The sequence below is a fragment of the Aythya marila genome (genome assembly GCF_965140915.1).
Source record: "Aythya marila genome assembly, chromosome: 1".
In the NCBI taxonomy this organism is placed as follows: Eukaryota; Metazoa; Chordata; class Aves; order Anseriformes; family Anatidae; genus Aythya; species Aythya marila.
In genome coordinates this window covers 77,729,238-77,747,490 of record NC_139042.1, presented here as the reverse complement: position 1 = coordinate 77,747,490, position 18,253 = coordinate 77,729,238, and the positions used below count along the sequence as shown (strand labels likewise).

The 18,253-nt window shown below is 39.5% G+C and overlaps 1 protein-coding gene across 3 annotated transcripts in view; it reads right to left on the bottom strand.

Annotated features, from left to right (window-relative positions):
* FRMPD4 (FERM and PDZ domain containing 4) overlaps positions 1-18,253 on the bottom strand; it is a 321,656-nt gene that overhangs the window by 112,583 nt on the left and 190,820 nt on the right. For all 3 annotated transcript variants that reach the window (XM_082766504.1, XM_082766505.1, XM_082766506.1), the window contains exon 2: positions 13,855-13,971. In XM_082766504.1, the coding sequence (XP_082622630.1) occupies positions 13,855-13,971 (117 nt within the window). The remainder of the gene's footprint in view (positions 1-13,854; positions 13,972-18,253) is intronic.

The following is an 18,253-nucleotide window of genomic DNA, read 5'->3' as shown; positions in this document are numbered from 1 at the left end:
AGGGAAATGCCAGTTGATTCAGAGTACGCTTTGCCCAAGAAGCAGCTTATGGACAAGAAACAAGCTGACCCAGCCCAGCTTCCCACTCCGAGAAGCTCTACAGGAAATCTGGTCCTGTCACTCTACCTGATGGTGCCCAGGCTTTCGAAGCATCACCACGCGGGGCTCAATTGTCTATGCAAGTCACAGAGGCAGCACTGACAAAGCAGCTGTGCAGCTATTACACATCGTGTTCAGGTGATAAGGTTCCTCCTTCAGGATCTGTACTCCTGAAGGCTCATGCCATGAAAGCAGCTGGTCCTATGATCTGCCCATTAGCTTACGCTTGGCTTTAATTAATTCTTGTCTGGTAACTAACAGGACGGTTTTAAACAGAGTTTGAGGATGCTGATGTTTGGATCCCTCTGACAGGGCATTTTTGTGTGCCTTTTGGAGATTCCTGGGCTGTCATGATGTGATACCCTGGGGAATGAAATCTTTAGCTCAGCTATGACTTTTCAAGACCTAGTAATGCTTCTGGCCCATGCCTAAAGCCTGGAAAGCCCTATTTCTTATACCTATGTTTTAACTAAAAAGATTTCCGACTGGTAAATTGTGACTTTTCAGTGGGCAAAAGCAGTGTTAAGCTAATTTTTTTTTTTTTTTTTTTTTACATGGATTCCTTTTCAAAGATAGACCATTAGCTCATAGTTCCCTAGTAGACTGTTAAAATGGTGCAACATGCATTTTAATAGGATGATGGCAACAAGAATCATGCAACAAAATCCCTGAATGTCATTACTATGAGCTGCCAGAGTCAGCCCCTTGTGGCCCAAAACAAAATGTCTTTTATCAGTATGGCTTTTTTCCAAGTCTCTGCTGTCCAGCCCAAGGCACTAACAGGATTAAACAAAAACAATAAGAACAGAAGCAAAAAGAAAATGCTGTACAAAAGGGATTATAAACAGGAAGAGAAACAGAAAGTACCTCTTTAGACTCCAGATAAAACTGTGTTGTTCCCACCTGATCAATCCCATGGACAGCTGCAGGTAATACAGAACTCCTAAGAAACTGACTCCTGCATCTCCTACACTGTGTCTTAAGAAAGCTATCCCATATACCCCTGACCTTCTGATTTTACCGTTTCATAATTATTTCACTACTTCTTCCTTCAACACCTGCTGGATACTTATGTCAGGGGCTAACTTTAAAAGGGCTTCTGCATATTTGTATGGAGAATGAATGCAGACATGAATTCCAGACTATTTCCTACAAAATGTGTTGTTCGGTATTCTCCTCCTTTAGAAACTCACCAGATGCAATGATTTTGGATATAACTGTGGTATTTATCATGAATCTATTAGCAAAGGTTTTTCATTCCAATACATGAAAAAAATCATCTCAATATCCAAAGAAAGATATTTTAACTTCATTTAAAGCCAAAAAATTGGATGTCAAACAACTAGTAAAACTGAAGCCATGTCTTTTCATAAGAGCACAGCTAAAACAACTGTTTGTTTGCACACAGAAAACTACTGAAGGGAATAGGAAGCCAAAATCTTCAAAGAACGTGTGTACTCCTGTAATCAAAACCAGACACCAAAATGTATTCAGACATGGTTAGCTAGTCCTGAACCCCACAGAAAAGATAGAGTTGTGGGTCCATCTACCATGAGGTCTCCTAGGACACTTTCCAAGCACCAGGGCTACTCTCCATGAGTGAAAAGCCCATCCTACCCCAAAGAAGAAAAACAACAGGATCCCCAAACCAACCTCAGATCAGTATGCACCAATGGAAGGACAAAGCTTGCTGTCAACAGCTCTTGGGAGCTTGAAATGTTGACCAAATACTCAGAGGAGAGAGGCACTACTGGGGCTACATCTGCCTACAGGATGAATAGCTGCAGATCATTTGCACATTGAAGGTGGTTCAGTTCCACTTTTCATAGGTGGACAGAAAAAAGTGACAGAAGGTGTCCTCACAAATTTGATCTCATGGAAAATCAGCAAAGCCCAAAATCATTGGCAGACATTTATTGGACAGAAGACCCAGTAACTACAACATCCCTTACCACACTTAACACTTGCTGAGGAACTGTAGGTAGTGATTAATGCTCCCAATCTAGGCAAGGTATTTCAGCTTTATGTAGCACTAAGACAATACCACTGTGATCAGAATAAGTCTTCTGCAACCAACTCAAAAGCCAGTCTGAAAAAAAGAAAAGGGAGAGGGAGACGGACGATGCCACTAAAAGCTGAAAACTCCAAATGCCAGCAAATTTGCATCTCCAGCGTTTTGTCATAACTGTACATGAAAAGGTAAGAATAGAGTGAGAGAGAAGCAGAAATATGTTCAGATTGATGAATCATAGAATCATAGAGTATCCCGAGTGTCTTCACTGAATATCAGCATGTCTATTTGCACTATAACTTAACATTTCTAATGTGTAACATACACATTACTTCACGGCCGAACTGCAAATAACCACTTCTCCTCATTACACAAAAAGGCAGCAAGAAGTTCACTTAAAAATTAAAATGGTGTTATTTTCTGTTCAATTTTGTGAACGATGGCAATTTTTTTCATGCTATTTGTATCATAACTAATATGCATCTCCAGGTTTTAATTATGAAACTCTAAATAAATCCCCTGAGCAGACACTTATTCCTACCTGTCTGCTGAGTTCCTACTTGTAATTCCAGCTAACTACTTCCTCTGTCAGGAAAACATTCCCTGAAGCCCCAAGATGCCACGCAAGAATTTCAGTCTCCTTTGTTTTCATCTCCTTATGTTTGATACAGAAAATGTAAATTTGTTTGGCTACTGCTGGACAAGTAAGAAACTTGAAATAATCTCTGCACTGTCAGCATGTCTCTACCTCGTGCGCTTAATCCCTGTTACCATGGCGATATTTAATTGAACAGCCCCACGGCTTGATTGGTTTATTTTAAATGGAAGTTTTTCTGGAGGACGGTGCAGGGTACCAGCGAGCCTTAGATAAATGACTTTCAAAAAATTGCGGTGAGTCATGCTGTTGTCAGTGACGAGATTAATTCGAGTTCAGTTAAACCATCCCTTCACCTTAATCTTATATATGTATATGACAACTTACATATGAGGATTTTTAGTGTTATATTTGGAAATGGGGTGTTTTGAGTATAATTAAGCAGTATTTCATTGTAAGAAGGGCAATTAAAAGCTAAATGAGAATTAAAATTCAGTGAGCTTTTGTTGGTAGTATCAAATTGTCTTACTAAAACAAATTACCTCGTTGTCCTATAATAGCAATCCAGATAAGGACCTTTACAGTAGGCTTATATTCAATTTTCTTTATACAAAACTGTAAATATCTTAATGTGACAGAAAATAAACCAAAGGAAAAATACAGCTTCTTCATTGCTGGCTTTTATATACCTCAGCATGCAGCTCCTTAATATATTAATGACTGCTGGAAAGGCATCATCATTATGATATTTCCTGGCAAGACATAACATACTAGATAACTTGTTTAAAAGTCTGTACATACGCTGTGAAGTACTGGTCTACGTCAGATGTAGTATTTCAACAGCAGCAGCAAAATGTTGTGGTAATTCTCACCCCCCTTTTTCTGCTCTATAACCAGCCTCCAGCACATTTTCTTAATGCTGTAACTGAAGGCATGGGGGAAATTTCACCCAGCCTTTACTGGGAAAGTCCCGGTTCCACCACTGTGTATAGGACAGCTTTACCTCGTTTTTTTGTTTTTTTGTTTTTTTTTCAAGCTTGTGGCCACTTGAGGCCCCAATGTACAGCTTGCAGCGTCATATCACATTTTCAGCATTATGGGGCTGCTTTCCGTTCTTTATTTTCACAGACTACCAACTAATCTGGTTCTCTCTCACATGTAGAGTCTCTGTGTTTGCATAATTGGGGATACCAGCATGTGGCCCGAGATGTGATCTACTAGTTTCTTAGAAAGCACTACAGCTCTCCCCATCACCTGCATGGCTTTGCAGAGCCAGAACTTAAGGCTTTTAATCTCAGTCCTGTGGGACCCTACTCAGTTTGACAAAAAGGGAGTTTGGAAAGCAGACTCCAGCTGGGGCTATACTTCACATACAAACTGTTACAAGAATTAATTTTACACACTCCTGGGAATGGAAGCTTGGAGTACTGATACAATGCTTCTGCAGATGCATTTGCATGCTGCAATGCACAGATGAGATGTTGTTATACCATGAGATACCTCTATCCAGAAAAATGCAAACTCAAAAAGCACTAAGAATTTAATCTTAGCTCTGTACATTGTGACCCTGGGTTAGGATACCCTGAGTTTGTTTTTTTTCTATACAAGCTCTACTCCAAAAGTTTTATTTTACTTCCTAATCCAGCTTCAAAACCACAAAAGTAACATTTTTCAGGATGCAATACTTCCCCTGATTTCATGGTGTCCCCATCCAGTTTGGGCTTGCAGAAAACACTGGGGACTAGATCAGAAACATGGAATAGACATTATAGATTAGGTAGCACTGACTGTGTGTTGTAACAGAGACCTGAAGTACACAATTCCCTGTACTCCACTGGGATACTACTACATTTAGGCTACCCAAGGTATAGACTAGTGACTGGACAAAAGCTTCTTTTCCTCTAAGTCGTCCTACCTTCATGCTACCTTTTTGTGCAACTCTCCTCAGCTTTTCTGTGAGAAGTATCCTCTTGGTTCAGCAAGTGATCATTGCAGACGTACAGAGACATGGAAAGGGCAAGCCCACACACATGAAATGAGCTGCACTGCTGTGGCTAGGTCCCAAGCTACTGCACATGAACTGATTTAGGTACAGCTGCCTTGCAGTGCAAGGAAGCCTCCATTTCTCCTTGCTCCAGTTAAAATAAAATTACCCCACAGACCAGCATCTCCTTGTTATTATTCTGTCCATTATAGAAATGATTTATCCTGGTCAATATTAACATCATTTTGTCTGTCATATTTATGCCTGCCCTATTTATGACTAGAGCAACAGTTCTCCAAGAGAGAAGGGCAATTGTGAAATCACCATCTCTTTTCAGGAGGTTGAGCTGATTTCACAATACTTTCTCTTTCAGCATATGCCAGACCACAGACACAAACAGGTTGCTATATAATTTTCCTTCTTCTCTCCTTTCTAATTATTCAGGTTTGCTTTAAACAGTCATTTGTGGTTGTGCATCCCTGCTGCTGCTCATCTCTTCTCTCCCCACTCTCCCTTCCACCAAACAGTCCTGTCCTTGAGCAGGTCAAACCCTTAGCAACAGAAAGCGAATCTGTAGGCAATCTGAAAGGAGCAGAGTAGCACTCTTTCCTTAATAGCACACTATTCATATCAACAGTCCGTATAAGTAACAAGCAAATGAAAAAAAAAAAATAGAGGAAAAAAATAAGAATCGCCATACCAATCAGACCTGTTGTCCGCCTGGTCCAGTGTGCTTTCTCTGACAGTACTCAGTACCCGCTTGAGAGGAAGGTGCAAGAAACCTTGTAATTATAGAATAACCTGATTAATACAGGAAGTTTCGTCCTAGCCCTAGGCAGTCAGCAGCTGACTCACCCGCTTGTCTGAAACATAAGAATTTATATCTGCTCTAATTTTTTTTAATCCTGTGTAATTTAACAGTGGAAGACTCATTACAAATGTACATTTCTAATCCTGTTTTGAATCCTACTAAGCATTTTAGGTTTTACTGTAACCTGTAGCTGGGAGTTATATTCACTAATTATATAGGTTGCACTATTTTTATCATTGTTAAACTGACTGCTATTCAATCTCATTGGATGTCCCTTTTAAGGCTCTGGGAAGAAGTGGGCCAGAGAGCACAATTCCACTGCCTGTTTACCGAGCCTCTCACCTGGGAGAGAAGATGCCCAGAGAGGCACCCTGCAGCCAGCCTTGGGCTTAAGGCATTATCCTGGGGTGCCGACTGCCCTCATTCACATCCCCAGTCTGAATAGGAAAGAGAAGGAAATGAACCCTTTTTTCGACACTCTGCCTAAGTTTAACCTGGCTGAGGGAGGACAGAGCAGCAGCAGTGATGCTGCTCATATTTTTTGAGAATGTCATGTAAATTCTCCAGCAAATCTAGTCCACATTTTTTCTGTACCTAGAGATGAAGGAATACAATGCATTCACGAAAGTGCTATATAATATCAGACCTACAGGCCAGAAGATGGCTCCCGTGGCTTCAAACTTCTATTATGGCCTTATACATGTATACTAAGGTAATTTTAAAGAACAAAATAAGAGCAGCCTTTTCAAAATGCATGAAGATGAACAATGGTGTAACCACAATCAAGTCTTTCACTGTATTTATATGCTCTGTGTTCAGAACCTTCCAACAGAGCAAATCCCAGAGAAATACTCTGAAAAAGGACTGAACTACCAATAGGCATGTACAACCTGTACAAAACATGACTAAGAAGGATGAATTAGGACTAGAGATACCAACAGAGATATGAGGGGAGAAAAAAAATAATTAAAAAAAATAAAAGCTGAATGGTCTGATCCCTCTTCTGTGCTTATTTATTTTGAAGTAAACTGATTAGCATGCTGTGAGCCTCGTTTTTGCATCTGGTATAAATTAGTGGCCCTTAATAAGCAGGATGCTTGACTGATATGCCATTAATATCATCAATGACTGTGTTCTGTCATTCCACACCATGGGCCAGCTATGAGAACTGCCTGTACAGGGAGCAGTGGTTGGCCAGACAGGATGCATGTAGCAAACACAGAAGAACTCCACCTTTCAGAAAACATGAATGAATTTCCTCTTTGAAGGACAGCAAGCTGTAATCGAGTTGGAAAAAAAACTACTAAAAACATAGGTAAGTATACGTGTACAGGAGAACATCCCATCACAGCTTTACTGTTTTGTAAAGAAATATTGTGTGGTGCATGTATTGAGGTATTAGGTTGTCGTGAGCTACAATAGCTACTAAAAACACAAACTCACCACCCATATGTCCCACATATGGGACAAAAGCTGACATTCAGGCATTTCATAGCTACTATGCCACTGCTGAAATAAACCAGGCAAGAAAAAAACAAAATGCAATGTTTTAACAACCCAAATCTCACAGAGCTGACAATGTCATATGCAAGAGAATGTATCTTAGGGGAAAAAAAAAAAGTTAAGTTTGCAGATGCACCTGGAAGAAACCTGGGAGAATTCAGCATTGCTAAATACAAAAGGATCAGTAAAAAGCAACAGGCACTGTAGATATCAAAATACATGCTGCCACGTTTCAACCAGTGCAACAACCACATCATACTAACATAACAAGATTCGGAAAGACTTTCAATGAGTAGGTCTCTACCAGCTCTGCTGTGTTTTTCAGGGACTGACCTGTGGTTTCAAGCCAAGCAGTAAGGCTGCAGGCTTTGACCTCTGCATGTGCTGCCCTATATTTCATGCCCGGGGTCCCAGCAGTTTGCTCAGCTTGTTCCGGACTGCCCAGAAGTAAACTAATGTGCACGAAGTACAGATGGTCAGGGTCCTTGGAGCAAAATAGGGACAAAACCAAACTGATAATGCAGACACACCCTGTCATTCTATACAAGGCAATAGCAAGAGTTAAAGTAAACACGATCAATAGCATGTCCTGCAAACAAGGATATTGTAACATTCTGTCCTCCGAAAAATTATTTTAAAAGTATAACAACTAACTACACCTTACTGGAACTGCTCCTGCTTTGAGCCCACAGACAAAGGGCTATGATTCTTTTCATTTAGTCTGATTTCACAGACTTGGTTCTTTATTTGGATGACAGAAGCCAGATCCAAAATCCACACAAATACCAAAGTACATAATACCTTAGGAGTTAAATAGGAATAGGAGTCAAAAGGGTGTGACTTTCCACGGCAGCAAATGTTGCTTTGGCTTGCACCTTAGTGTGCCACTGTAGGGCAGGTTAAGCCAACACAATCTGTTGAAACCCTGTCCTCTCATTGATCAGGTATTTCACTGTGGCACCACCTGGCATTATCCATGCTCTGAGTAGGAGGTTGGACCAGCTGACTTCCAGAGGTTTCTTCCATCTTCAACTAATCTGCAACTCTGCCTGACCATGTGGAAGAGTGGCTCAGGGAGTTAAACTGACATAAAATTCATTACTTTCTCTGTAGAATTGATTTTTTATTAGCTTTTGTCAGTTTATTTCCCTCTATCAACTCCCCTCCAGGTCTGCTGGGCATCAAGACTGACACAAGAAAAAGGGTGAAAATGTATAGGTCAGAAAGTCAGTAAGATCACAGCAGTGGAACCTTGGGCAACCTGAAATTGCCATGAGGCTAAGCTAAATGGACAAAATCAACCAAAATATTCCTGCTTTGCTTGATATCTCCAATCTCACTGAGTATGTTTTATTAAGATTCATGTTTGTATTCATATTAGTGTTAAAGACATTTCTCATTGTCATACATCACACAGTATATGTAATAAATGCTTAGAAAATAGGCCTTTGAAATGGTTACATATACACTGCAAAGCGCTTTATATTGAAGGTCCAGCTTAATATAGCCTGGGCTGTACAGAAATGTGCTGGCAGAATACCAGATGACTGCTGTCCTCCCATACTAAAATGTATTACTTATCTCATAAGGCTATTTGAAGTAAAAGTGGCAAGTTAAAAGGGAATGGGTGAAGTTCTGAAACTTTAATTTACTACGGCCTAAACTTAATAAAAGTACTTTATAGGCTTGCAAAATGACCCTAGTTGTGCCATCTGTACAGAAGAGATAATGAATTGATAGTGACATCTCAAAATATTTTGATAAAAGGCTCTTCTCACAGTTTTACCAAAGTGCTGCCTGGCACAGGAAGCTACCACTGATTAGTTCAGGCCATAGAGGCTTTCTTAGATTTGAAAGAAACCGAATTTGCTTCAGCAGAAAGAATAAACATCTCTTCACATTCACGCCTTAAAGCCTTTGCACTGACACTATATAATTACTTTTCATCTCACATAAAGATTCTCCTGAATTCTCTATTCCTCCCACAATTTCAAAATTACAATGTCTGCTTGCATTTGAACGGATATGTACATATGGCACTAAGTAAATTATTTAACTAAAAAACTGTTAATGTTGCTATGAATTATGTTATTTGCTTGTACAGAACTCATGTGCACATTTCATTGTGATAATACCTGGTTTATACATCTTTAATCAAAACCAAGCAAAGGATTTGAATTGCTTTCTCTCCTTTAGTGTGATGCAATTTGTTAATCTGTATGGCTATAAAAAGCCTTGGAGACAATATGATATGTTATCTTGCTTATCTCTCTTCTTCCTTTATTGACAGAACTGCCAACAATCATCTCACAATTTCACTCCTAAAATTCTGAGGCAAAAAAGAAGGAAAAAAATCTTAATACTGTTTTCGTTTACATAGTTTCGTTTAGTTTTAGCAAAAGCATTTGTTTGGAAAGCCAAAGAGGCTTTCCTTGAACAAATAATAGGCACTGAAAGGACAGCTCCTATTTTTCCAGATAGTATGACTTCATTATAGTTAGAATATATGCAGCCTTGCTAACAAAACTGTACATCAATTTTCAGTAGAGACAACTGCAACACATCACTGTGAAGCAATTTAAGTAGGTACAAATCTGATGCCAAGCCCTCAAGTAGATCCCAAGAGACCCTGCAAGCCTGACAGATTCTTGGCTCCGTACAGGCTATATTTGGGGATTCTGGACACTACTAAAAGCAAGACTGTGACACAAAGAAATATGTTACAGCACAGATACTAGGATTTTACATCCTTGGTTCCCTCCCTTGATATTAATGCTGAGAAAAAGGGAAGAAGGACATCCTCCTTTGCAAAAGACCTACAGTACAGGAGTTATTTCTACTTTCCTGGTCTCCCTAACATCAGAAGGCAGAGCCATCTTCCAGAGAGACCTGGACATGTGGAAGCGTAGTCAAGCACAAGCTGCAAGAAGTTCCACAAAGACAAGGCCCTGCACCTGGGACAACACACCCACAGAGCCCAGCAGAGGCGAGGATCTGTGTGGCTGGGGAGCGGCCTTGCTGAAGGCAGCCTGGGGGCCATGGAGGACCACAAGCTGAACAGGGGTCAGCAGTGCAATGCTGGAGGCTGGGACAGAGGCAAATTGGAACCCAGGCTGCATTTGCAGGGACATTACCAGTGGAGACAGAAATGCAATCGTCCCACTCTACTCAACTCTTGTCAGGCCACACATGGAGTGCTGTATCTGGGTCTGGTCCCTGCAGCTCAATGAAGACACAGGCAAACTGGAGAGGGTCCATAGGGGGGCAACAAAGGTGATCAAAGGGCTGGAGAACCTGCCCCTAGGAGGAAAGACTGAAGGAAACAGGTCTCTTCGTCCTGGAGAACAAAAGACTCTAGGGGGACCTCATCACAGTATTCAGTACTTAAAGGGTGGCTACAAAGAGACAAAGTCTCCCTGCACAAGGAGCCACATGGAGAAGACAGGAGGAAATGGACACAAGCTGCACTGGGAGAGGCTTCATCTTGATATAAGAAATAAATTTTTCAGTAAGAACAACAAATGACTAGAAAAACCTCCCCAGATACATGGGAGAATCCACATCGCTGGAGGTTTTCAAGATGCAATTGGACTGGGTGCTATCTGATCTCTATTAGGCTCCCTTTTCCCGTGCAAGGATGAACGTGGTGATCTTTTGAGGTCCATTCCCAACTGGGCTGTTCTGTGATTCTAATCCAGAGAGAGACACTTTTCCTCGAGACCAACTGTGTACAAAATATCCATCCTACAATTTATTTTTCTTTTTACCTGAATGCACTTTGACTAATGTCATCATCTAGGATGCTCCAGATGTAATTCCATACCTGTGCGTTGCAATTCAAACCATCCCTTTGACCCTCACTGCTATCATACCACAGCTTATTCTGCAGTGGGATGGAGTTCCCAGTCCATCATTTCGATTCTGTTAAGCTTTGCAAGGGAGAATTAAAAGTGGTATCTAAAAGCCCAATTCAGAAAGGAAGAGAAATAAATAAATAAAAATGTCAGAATATAGCAATATCAAGAGAAGCATGTAGCTCTTCTAGTAGGTATTTGCAAAGTAAGCAAGGCTTTTTAGTGTGAGCTAGACTAAAATGAGATATGAAAAGACAAGAAATAGTCACAAGTGAGATGCTGTGGAGGGGATAAACTTTCAACACCCACAAACCTGACATAGAACTAGGTTCAACAGGTTTAGGTAAAACCTAGGCTACCAGTTAAAACTATGCTTGGCAAAAAAATGACAGTTTAGGTACATGCACTTGTTACAATAACTCAGTTTTATACCTGTAGCTAGCTAGCGAAAGAAGGCCAGCAGCCTTCCTTTTTAGAGTGAAGGTTGCCGAAGTGCAACCGTAAGAAGATCCTTGCTCTCTCAAAGATCCTTGCATGTGAAGCTCAGGAAAGATTTACCAATAGAGTATGTTGTGTTTTTACAGCAGTTAGTGTTTCTAAAACACTTGAAATGTGTGAAAAAGCAGGACTCTCTACTTGTTACGTTTCTGAAATTACACCGTATTCTTTGTTCATGTAAGGTTTGTATTATACATCTTTTGTTAGGTATTTTAAGCATGAAACGTAACTAATCAAGTGATAGTTACCATCAAGCTCATAATTTTTGCCTGCCCATAGAGAATTCTGCGACTGTAAGAAGTGGGTTCACTTTGCTAAATCCATGACTTCTATTAAATTAAATTATTTTTGACAAGATCTTAACCTTAGATTGCAACTTATTTAGCTCTATGATCTCTACCTGCTATCCACATGCAGAGAAAAATGGAAGACTAGAGCCCCAAAGGAAATGGAGAGAGAGCACCTTGTAAAAACACACGCAAAACAAACAAACCAAAACAACCAGCAAACGAACAAACCAACAACAACAAAAACAAGCCTAACATTACTTAAGAGCTAATTTGGCATTGCTTGTTATGACATTTTCTTCTTAGATTAATTTTTCTGCTTTTAAGAGGGGGATATAGCACTTTAAGGTACTAAAAGGCAATCAAGAAAGTAAACAAACAAACCAAAACAAACAACAAAAAAAAGACAAATAATCATTATCGACTGCAGGTTAGAAAATGCTCCCAAATTACAAAATTAATGAGTACTAATGCACTGCATTCTGTAAGCCACAGCTGTTTATAGTTACACGAATACAGCATCCCATTATGTGACCAGTGAGAAGAGGAATGAAATGTGGTGCCTGTCCTCAGAAATTGGATGTTATTGTTCAAATGAATCTCAGTCAGGCAGAGGAGAATATACTGACATTCTAAGGAAAAAATGGACATCCCTGAAGAGAAGTTTCTGATATTGAGAAAGACCTTCTCTACAGGAACTCCAGGCAGTTGCTAGTTACTGACATCTAGGTCTGCAACCCTTACAGGTGCAGGTACCTGCACTAACTAGAGTAATAGAAGCAGCACAGTCTTATCACCACAGCGCTTTTGAGGCTCTCCAATACTTTTTGACAAGCCTAATCAGTTCAGGCAGAAAACCCATGCTAATATAGTTATATCGTGCCTGGTGTTCAGCTTCGCATTGCCCAGCACTGCAGCCTGTGTCTCTCAGACATGCAAAGCATGACAAATACTTGCTACAGAAAGAATATGACATTTCAAAGTCAGCTGTGAGCCTTCGTTAACCCAGACAGCTTGTTCCAATTTGGACATGTCTGAAATCTCTCTAACCCCTGAAAGCCTTATCATGGTTGCTTCCAGGTTACCAAACTGCTACAAATCTTGCTTTGGTTTTGATAGCAAATGCCTCCTATGGAAGCCAAGCTATGCACCTTGGGCAAATAGGGGATGAATACAAAGGGGATCTAACCCTGTGAAATGTTTTTTTTTGCAGATGAAGAATCTGCAGGGAATTTAGGGTTTTAATAGTCAATTTCAAATAAATCTGATCTTAATACTCTGTGTTAAAAGACGGGTCTGTAATTCTCATCCAAGACATTTTAAAGCATCTGCAAGTTTCTAATCAGACCGATAAACATAAAAATGAAATAATAATTAGAAACAAATCAAATCAAACCAACTAACCAAAAAAAAAAAAACAAAAAAACAAAAAAAAAAACAAAAAACCAAAAAAACAACCAGGCCTTCATGAGCAGAAACAAAATGCTGGACTTAAAATGATATATAAGCTAAAGCAACTAATGCTGCAATACTAAGCAATTGTTCTGCTAACTCACCACCACCCCTTCTTAGTGAAAAAGTTCCAAAGCCACATATGTACATTTGCTAGGATAACAAAGCTGTATTTTATCCAAGCCACTTCAGTAATTTTAAAAAACAATTCTGCACAGTTTTCACTGCGAAAACGCAGTTTTGTTCATGATCAAATTATTTGCACGGACATTTATTTTGCAAACCTTTAAATTCAGAGCTAAAGGACTATAGATAATCTAAGAATTAGAATACTAACTATACAGGATCAAAACGAGCACTTTCTCATTACTGGTATTATGAATATATTAAACAAGCTAAAAGAGCTCATGTGGCAGAGATGGAGGAGAGTTGTTAATCCCAGACAGAATTGCCCTTTTTCTTCGTCCTTTAAACAAGGAAGTTTTATTTTCATGTTCTGTTAATGACATTTGTTGCAATTCCTCAACAAATTACAGGTCATTATATTAGTGTTTGCTTGAGTAAATGAAATAACCAAGCACCAAAACACCGCTTATTAAAGGATAAGGATCCGTGAAGTCAAATCTGTGTGCAATAAAACAAAACAGTGAAACATAAACTGTGTAAGGCTGAAACAGGAGTTAGGATTCTGAGAAGATACTGTTAGGAGCAGGGCTGCAGCACTGTGCTGCGGTGTGCACAGCTCGCGCTACCCACTTACTTGATGAAGTAGTCTCTTCCATCTCTGTTTGCCGTCATCTCCCATCCATAAGGTGTTCCCTGGTTCAAGCTCCAGGTCCCTGAAGGATGAGACCAGCCTGAAGACTTGTTCCTGTGGCTGCAGTTTAGAGGGAGAGAAAAAAACTGTGTGACTTGTCTGTTGTATGTATTCTTTAAATTTACTTATTTCACATCATTCACTTGACATCCAAATACTTTCAAAGTTGTGAAATACACAGACAAAACCTATGCAAATGAAAACATGTTAATGCACCTACTCATACTGCAATATTCTTCCATTAAGTGGAAAGATACACTGTCACTCCTAATGGTCTCTGAGCCCAAGCCTTTGGCAAGGGAAATCTGGGACGCTCTATCAGTCCCACATCCACAATGCTCATTTGCAATAGATTCCAGCAAAAAGGGTGAGGAGCATTTTCATTCATTGCCATCTCATGTTCAAATGCCAGTTCTCAGTACAGTTTTAGCACAACAAACAATGAAAAAAACATTGCTGTGCATCGCACACATGGTGCACTAACTGGCGTGAGAAGGAACATCGACACCCGTTCTCACTGTTAGTAAGTGATTTGTTGTTCCATGTCAGAATGAAAGAAGACCATCACGCTTCTGTGTATGGATGTTAAACTGATTCAACATGCAGATGTTGCTGTGCTTGATTGCTATCCATCAATCTCTTCCTCCAGATAACTTCTAAAAGGCTGCACTATCTCTGAGCACAGTTACAAATCGCTGCTCCAGCACTCTCTGCTACTATTAATTCCTGAGCATGAGCTAAGTCTCAAATAAAGACACAGCTTACAGAGTCCACTTAACTAAGAGAGATTCAGCAGCTCTCTCAAATAAGAGTACCTACCCACAGGTCTGATACTTTTTGTGGAGTGTAACCTACGTAATCACACACAAAAAAGATAGTTAGCAAGAATCCCCCATAGTTTCTCATAGGAAATCCAAACATTTACACTGGTATGTTGCTCCTCAGTTGCAGGAATTAAGCTAGATGTTACCACACATTCACACTTCTTCTGTGGGACTTACAGGTGCAGAAAGCAATAGGTCTTTCAGCAAAATTAACCAAGTCATGAATAGCTATGTACAATCCCCCACCAAAAAAAAAAAAAAAAAAAAAAGAGAAAGAACGGGAAAAGGAGGTAGAGTAACCAAAGATATTAAAGACTAACTGCAAGTGTGTCACAGATGGCTAAGATGAATCGACAAAGAACATCAAATACAACCTGAAATTCAGAAATGCAAAACATTTCTGAAGTACCTAAAGGTGGGTTAGAATTAGATGGTCTTTAAGGATCCTTCCAACCAAATCCATTCTATGATTCTATGATAAAAAGACACAAAATAAGAGCATGTTTTGAAATAGTCACCCTCTCCCTCTATCTGCCTATTAAACATATTACTGCCTAGTTCTACTTCCTAGATTTATGTTAAGTCCAAATGCCAGCAATGAACATACTATCTAGTGTTTTAGATAGAGATGTAATAACTTCTTTCCTTTAGAGAAACAGAGAGTAATGCAACCTGGTGAACATTCTTCTGGAAGAACAGAATTGGTCTCTATGGACAACTCAACAATTCATTGCAAATTGCTAAACTCAACAAAGTTGTACACAGTTAATCTTTCCCAAAGGAGGAATGCATCATTAAAACCAACTAGCTATTTCCCCCTCCCCCTTTATTTCAAGGATTAATCACTACTGAGAAAAGATATGGTGCTTCAAAACATAATTTACATGTAAAGTAGAGCATTACAATGAAGCGCTAGATATCTGATTTACCAATTACATTAAGTACGCTATCTTCTAGGAGAATAAAAACATTTGTGTAAGCATATTCAAACACTAGTATTTGCCATAGGACAGGGCTTAAGTCTAATATTTGAACATGCTAGAAATCTTAATAAAATTACAGTTACTCATGGCTAACAAAACACATAAATGCCAGATATGCTACATTACCCCAGATAAATGCAACTAACCTATTCCTGATCAAAGGAATTAATTTAAAAAAAAAAAAAAAAAAAAAAAAAAAAAGGTATCTGAGGAAAGAAAACAAGGTTTGAAAATAAGTATTTTCAGTGATTTCTCATACAGATTCATGGAAAGTTAAGCTCCAGCATTCAAGTTTCTCTGACAGAAAAATACTTGACAGAGAGATAAAGGAAACCACCCTATAATCTAAGAATGACAATTTATCTCTATAGACTTCAAACTACACTTAGCACCATTTTGGATCTTAAATACTGTAGTTGGCTTCAAAAAATAAAAAATAGAAAGCTATCTATTTTATCCAGATTATAAAGGCATATGCATACATTTAATACTTTTAATTTTACTTATATACATTTCTCAACCTGTGTTAGCTTCTCCACCTGTAAAATGGGTACGTGGATATTAAAAAATTCCCAGGTAAAGCACATCAAACTTCTATTATGAGATAATGTGTAGGAGCCCCCGACAGTAATGATGATCAATCATTTCTGCATTCAAATTAAGGGCCTATCTTTATATGGATAATAAATCAGTGGATTTTAAGGTAAATTTAATTCCCCTGAAAGCCTTCTTTGAGCCCCTAAACCATTATCGGTGACAGAAGCTATCATATAATGATGAGTAATAACTGCCTTACTTAACTATACATATGTCTACATCAGCTGCAGTACTCCAGTCTCTCTTTTAATCAGTGGGAAAGTAATTAGCATTCGATTGTATGTATATACCTGCCTACTGTATACACTTAAGATGAGTTGTTAGACAAGTACGAATTCTGAGGTGGCTCCAGATGGGTGAAAAACAAATACCCACAGAATATTTTCTACAGTAAGTTGCACAGTTCAATAATAAACACTTATGTCATAACAACAAATTTTTCTGCTCCTGCATAAATGCAGCTCAAAGGTGCTTAGCACCAGCGATTCCCAGTATCCTGTACAGTCTCAAAAAAGGAGAGAAACTGCATTATTTTACCGATTTGTTGAATATTATTCCACTTGTCTGCAAGGATTCTGTTTGAGGGATGCTACTGGGGCAAAAGATGGCAAGGAAGAGATCAGTGACAGGAGGAATGTCAAAGTCTCTGTAGAAAACCACAAGCAGGCCAGACATTTCACCTGGGGAACTTTGGTCAGGCTTTGAGTCAGGAGGATGCTTCACTGGTATGGAAGAATCATCGGGCCATGGGAGATGCCAGCACAAACCCTACTCCCTGTATGTGATCTTAGATAAATCCCTGCATATGATTTGTGATCACTATTTGCCGTTTATTTGCCTCACAGACATAGGAAGAAGAGCACACTACGACTGCCCAGATCTCTGAAAGATCTGAGCAATTCCCAGGAGCGGAAAGATACAGAAATGTGACTTCTACCTGCCTGCCCAAGGAGCAAGCCCTGGCACTGTTGTAACTGACTGCTTGCTGTCCATTGCTGCCCCTGCTCCCTACAACCAGACCTGCTGCTGGGCACGCATCACTGCAGAGCCCTTAGGTGCAAAACTTCACTGTGAAAGCCTAAGCCAGCATCATGCCAGCAGAGCTCTGAAAACAAGGCAGCATTAGCTGTGATGTCCCATCAGCCTTCTTTTGACAATCTCACTGCAGATGTAGAAAAACAGATCCCTTCAAATTGCTTCACACTGAACAATCAATTCATTAAATCACGTAAGCGGCATGTAAGGAAGCAGCGTGCCGTGTGGAGGCAGCGTCTGACCGAGAATATAATAGCTGCGCCACAGTGAAGGTCTTAAGGTCAACCCTTTTTTCGGTCCTGTGCTTGAGGCATGACTGAGAAATACATTCGTATGTCAAGTCTTCTGTATTTGATGTCAGCAGTATGTGACTTATGCAATATGCAGAACATACACAGCATTAACCACGGTGCAAACAAGAAGTGAAGGCCTGTAAATAGTAGCCAGCTCTTCAAAGATGAAAACTAGATCAGTTTGATTTTTTAAAGCATACTATTAGAGCCTAATGTTCAGCGCATCTGAGATAGCTTTAATGCTGAAACTGAAAGCAGAAGGCAACACTATTCATTTTTTAAGGTATCAAAAAAAAAATTAAACCTTTAAATTTTCTGTAAAATTGAATGAAAATAAACAAACATAAACTAGCACCTACAAATACAGACAACAAGCATGCAATTTTGCCCAGAACTTGTTTTTTAAGCCAGAAACTCCTCTCAGTAGGCCTTTGATATAGAAATCCTGACAGACTATTTATATCACCTCTATAACCCAAGTCTGTAAATTTCGTTGTAAATGTAATGCTTCCCTGAACTGGTGGAAACGAAGCTCTCAGGCTGCAATTTTCAAACAACAAAAAGTGGTACTGACACCATTCCCATCCTCCCATAATCAGGCAATCCTCCT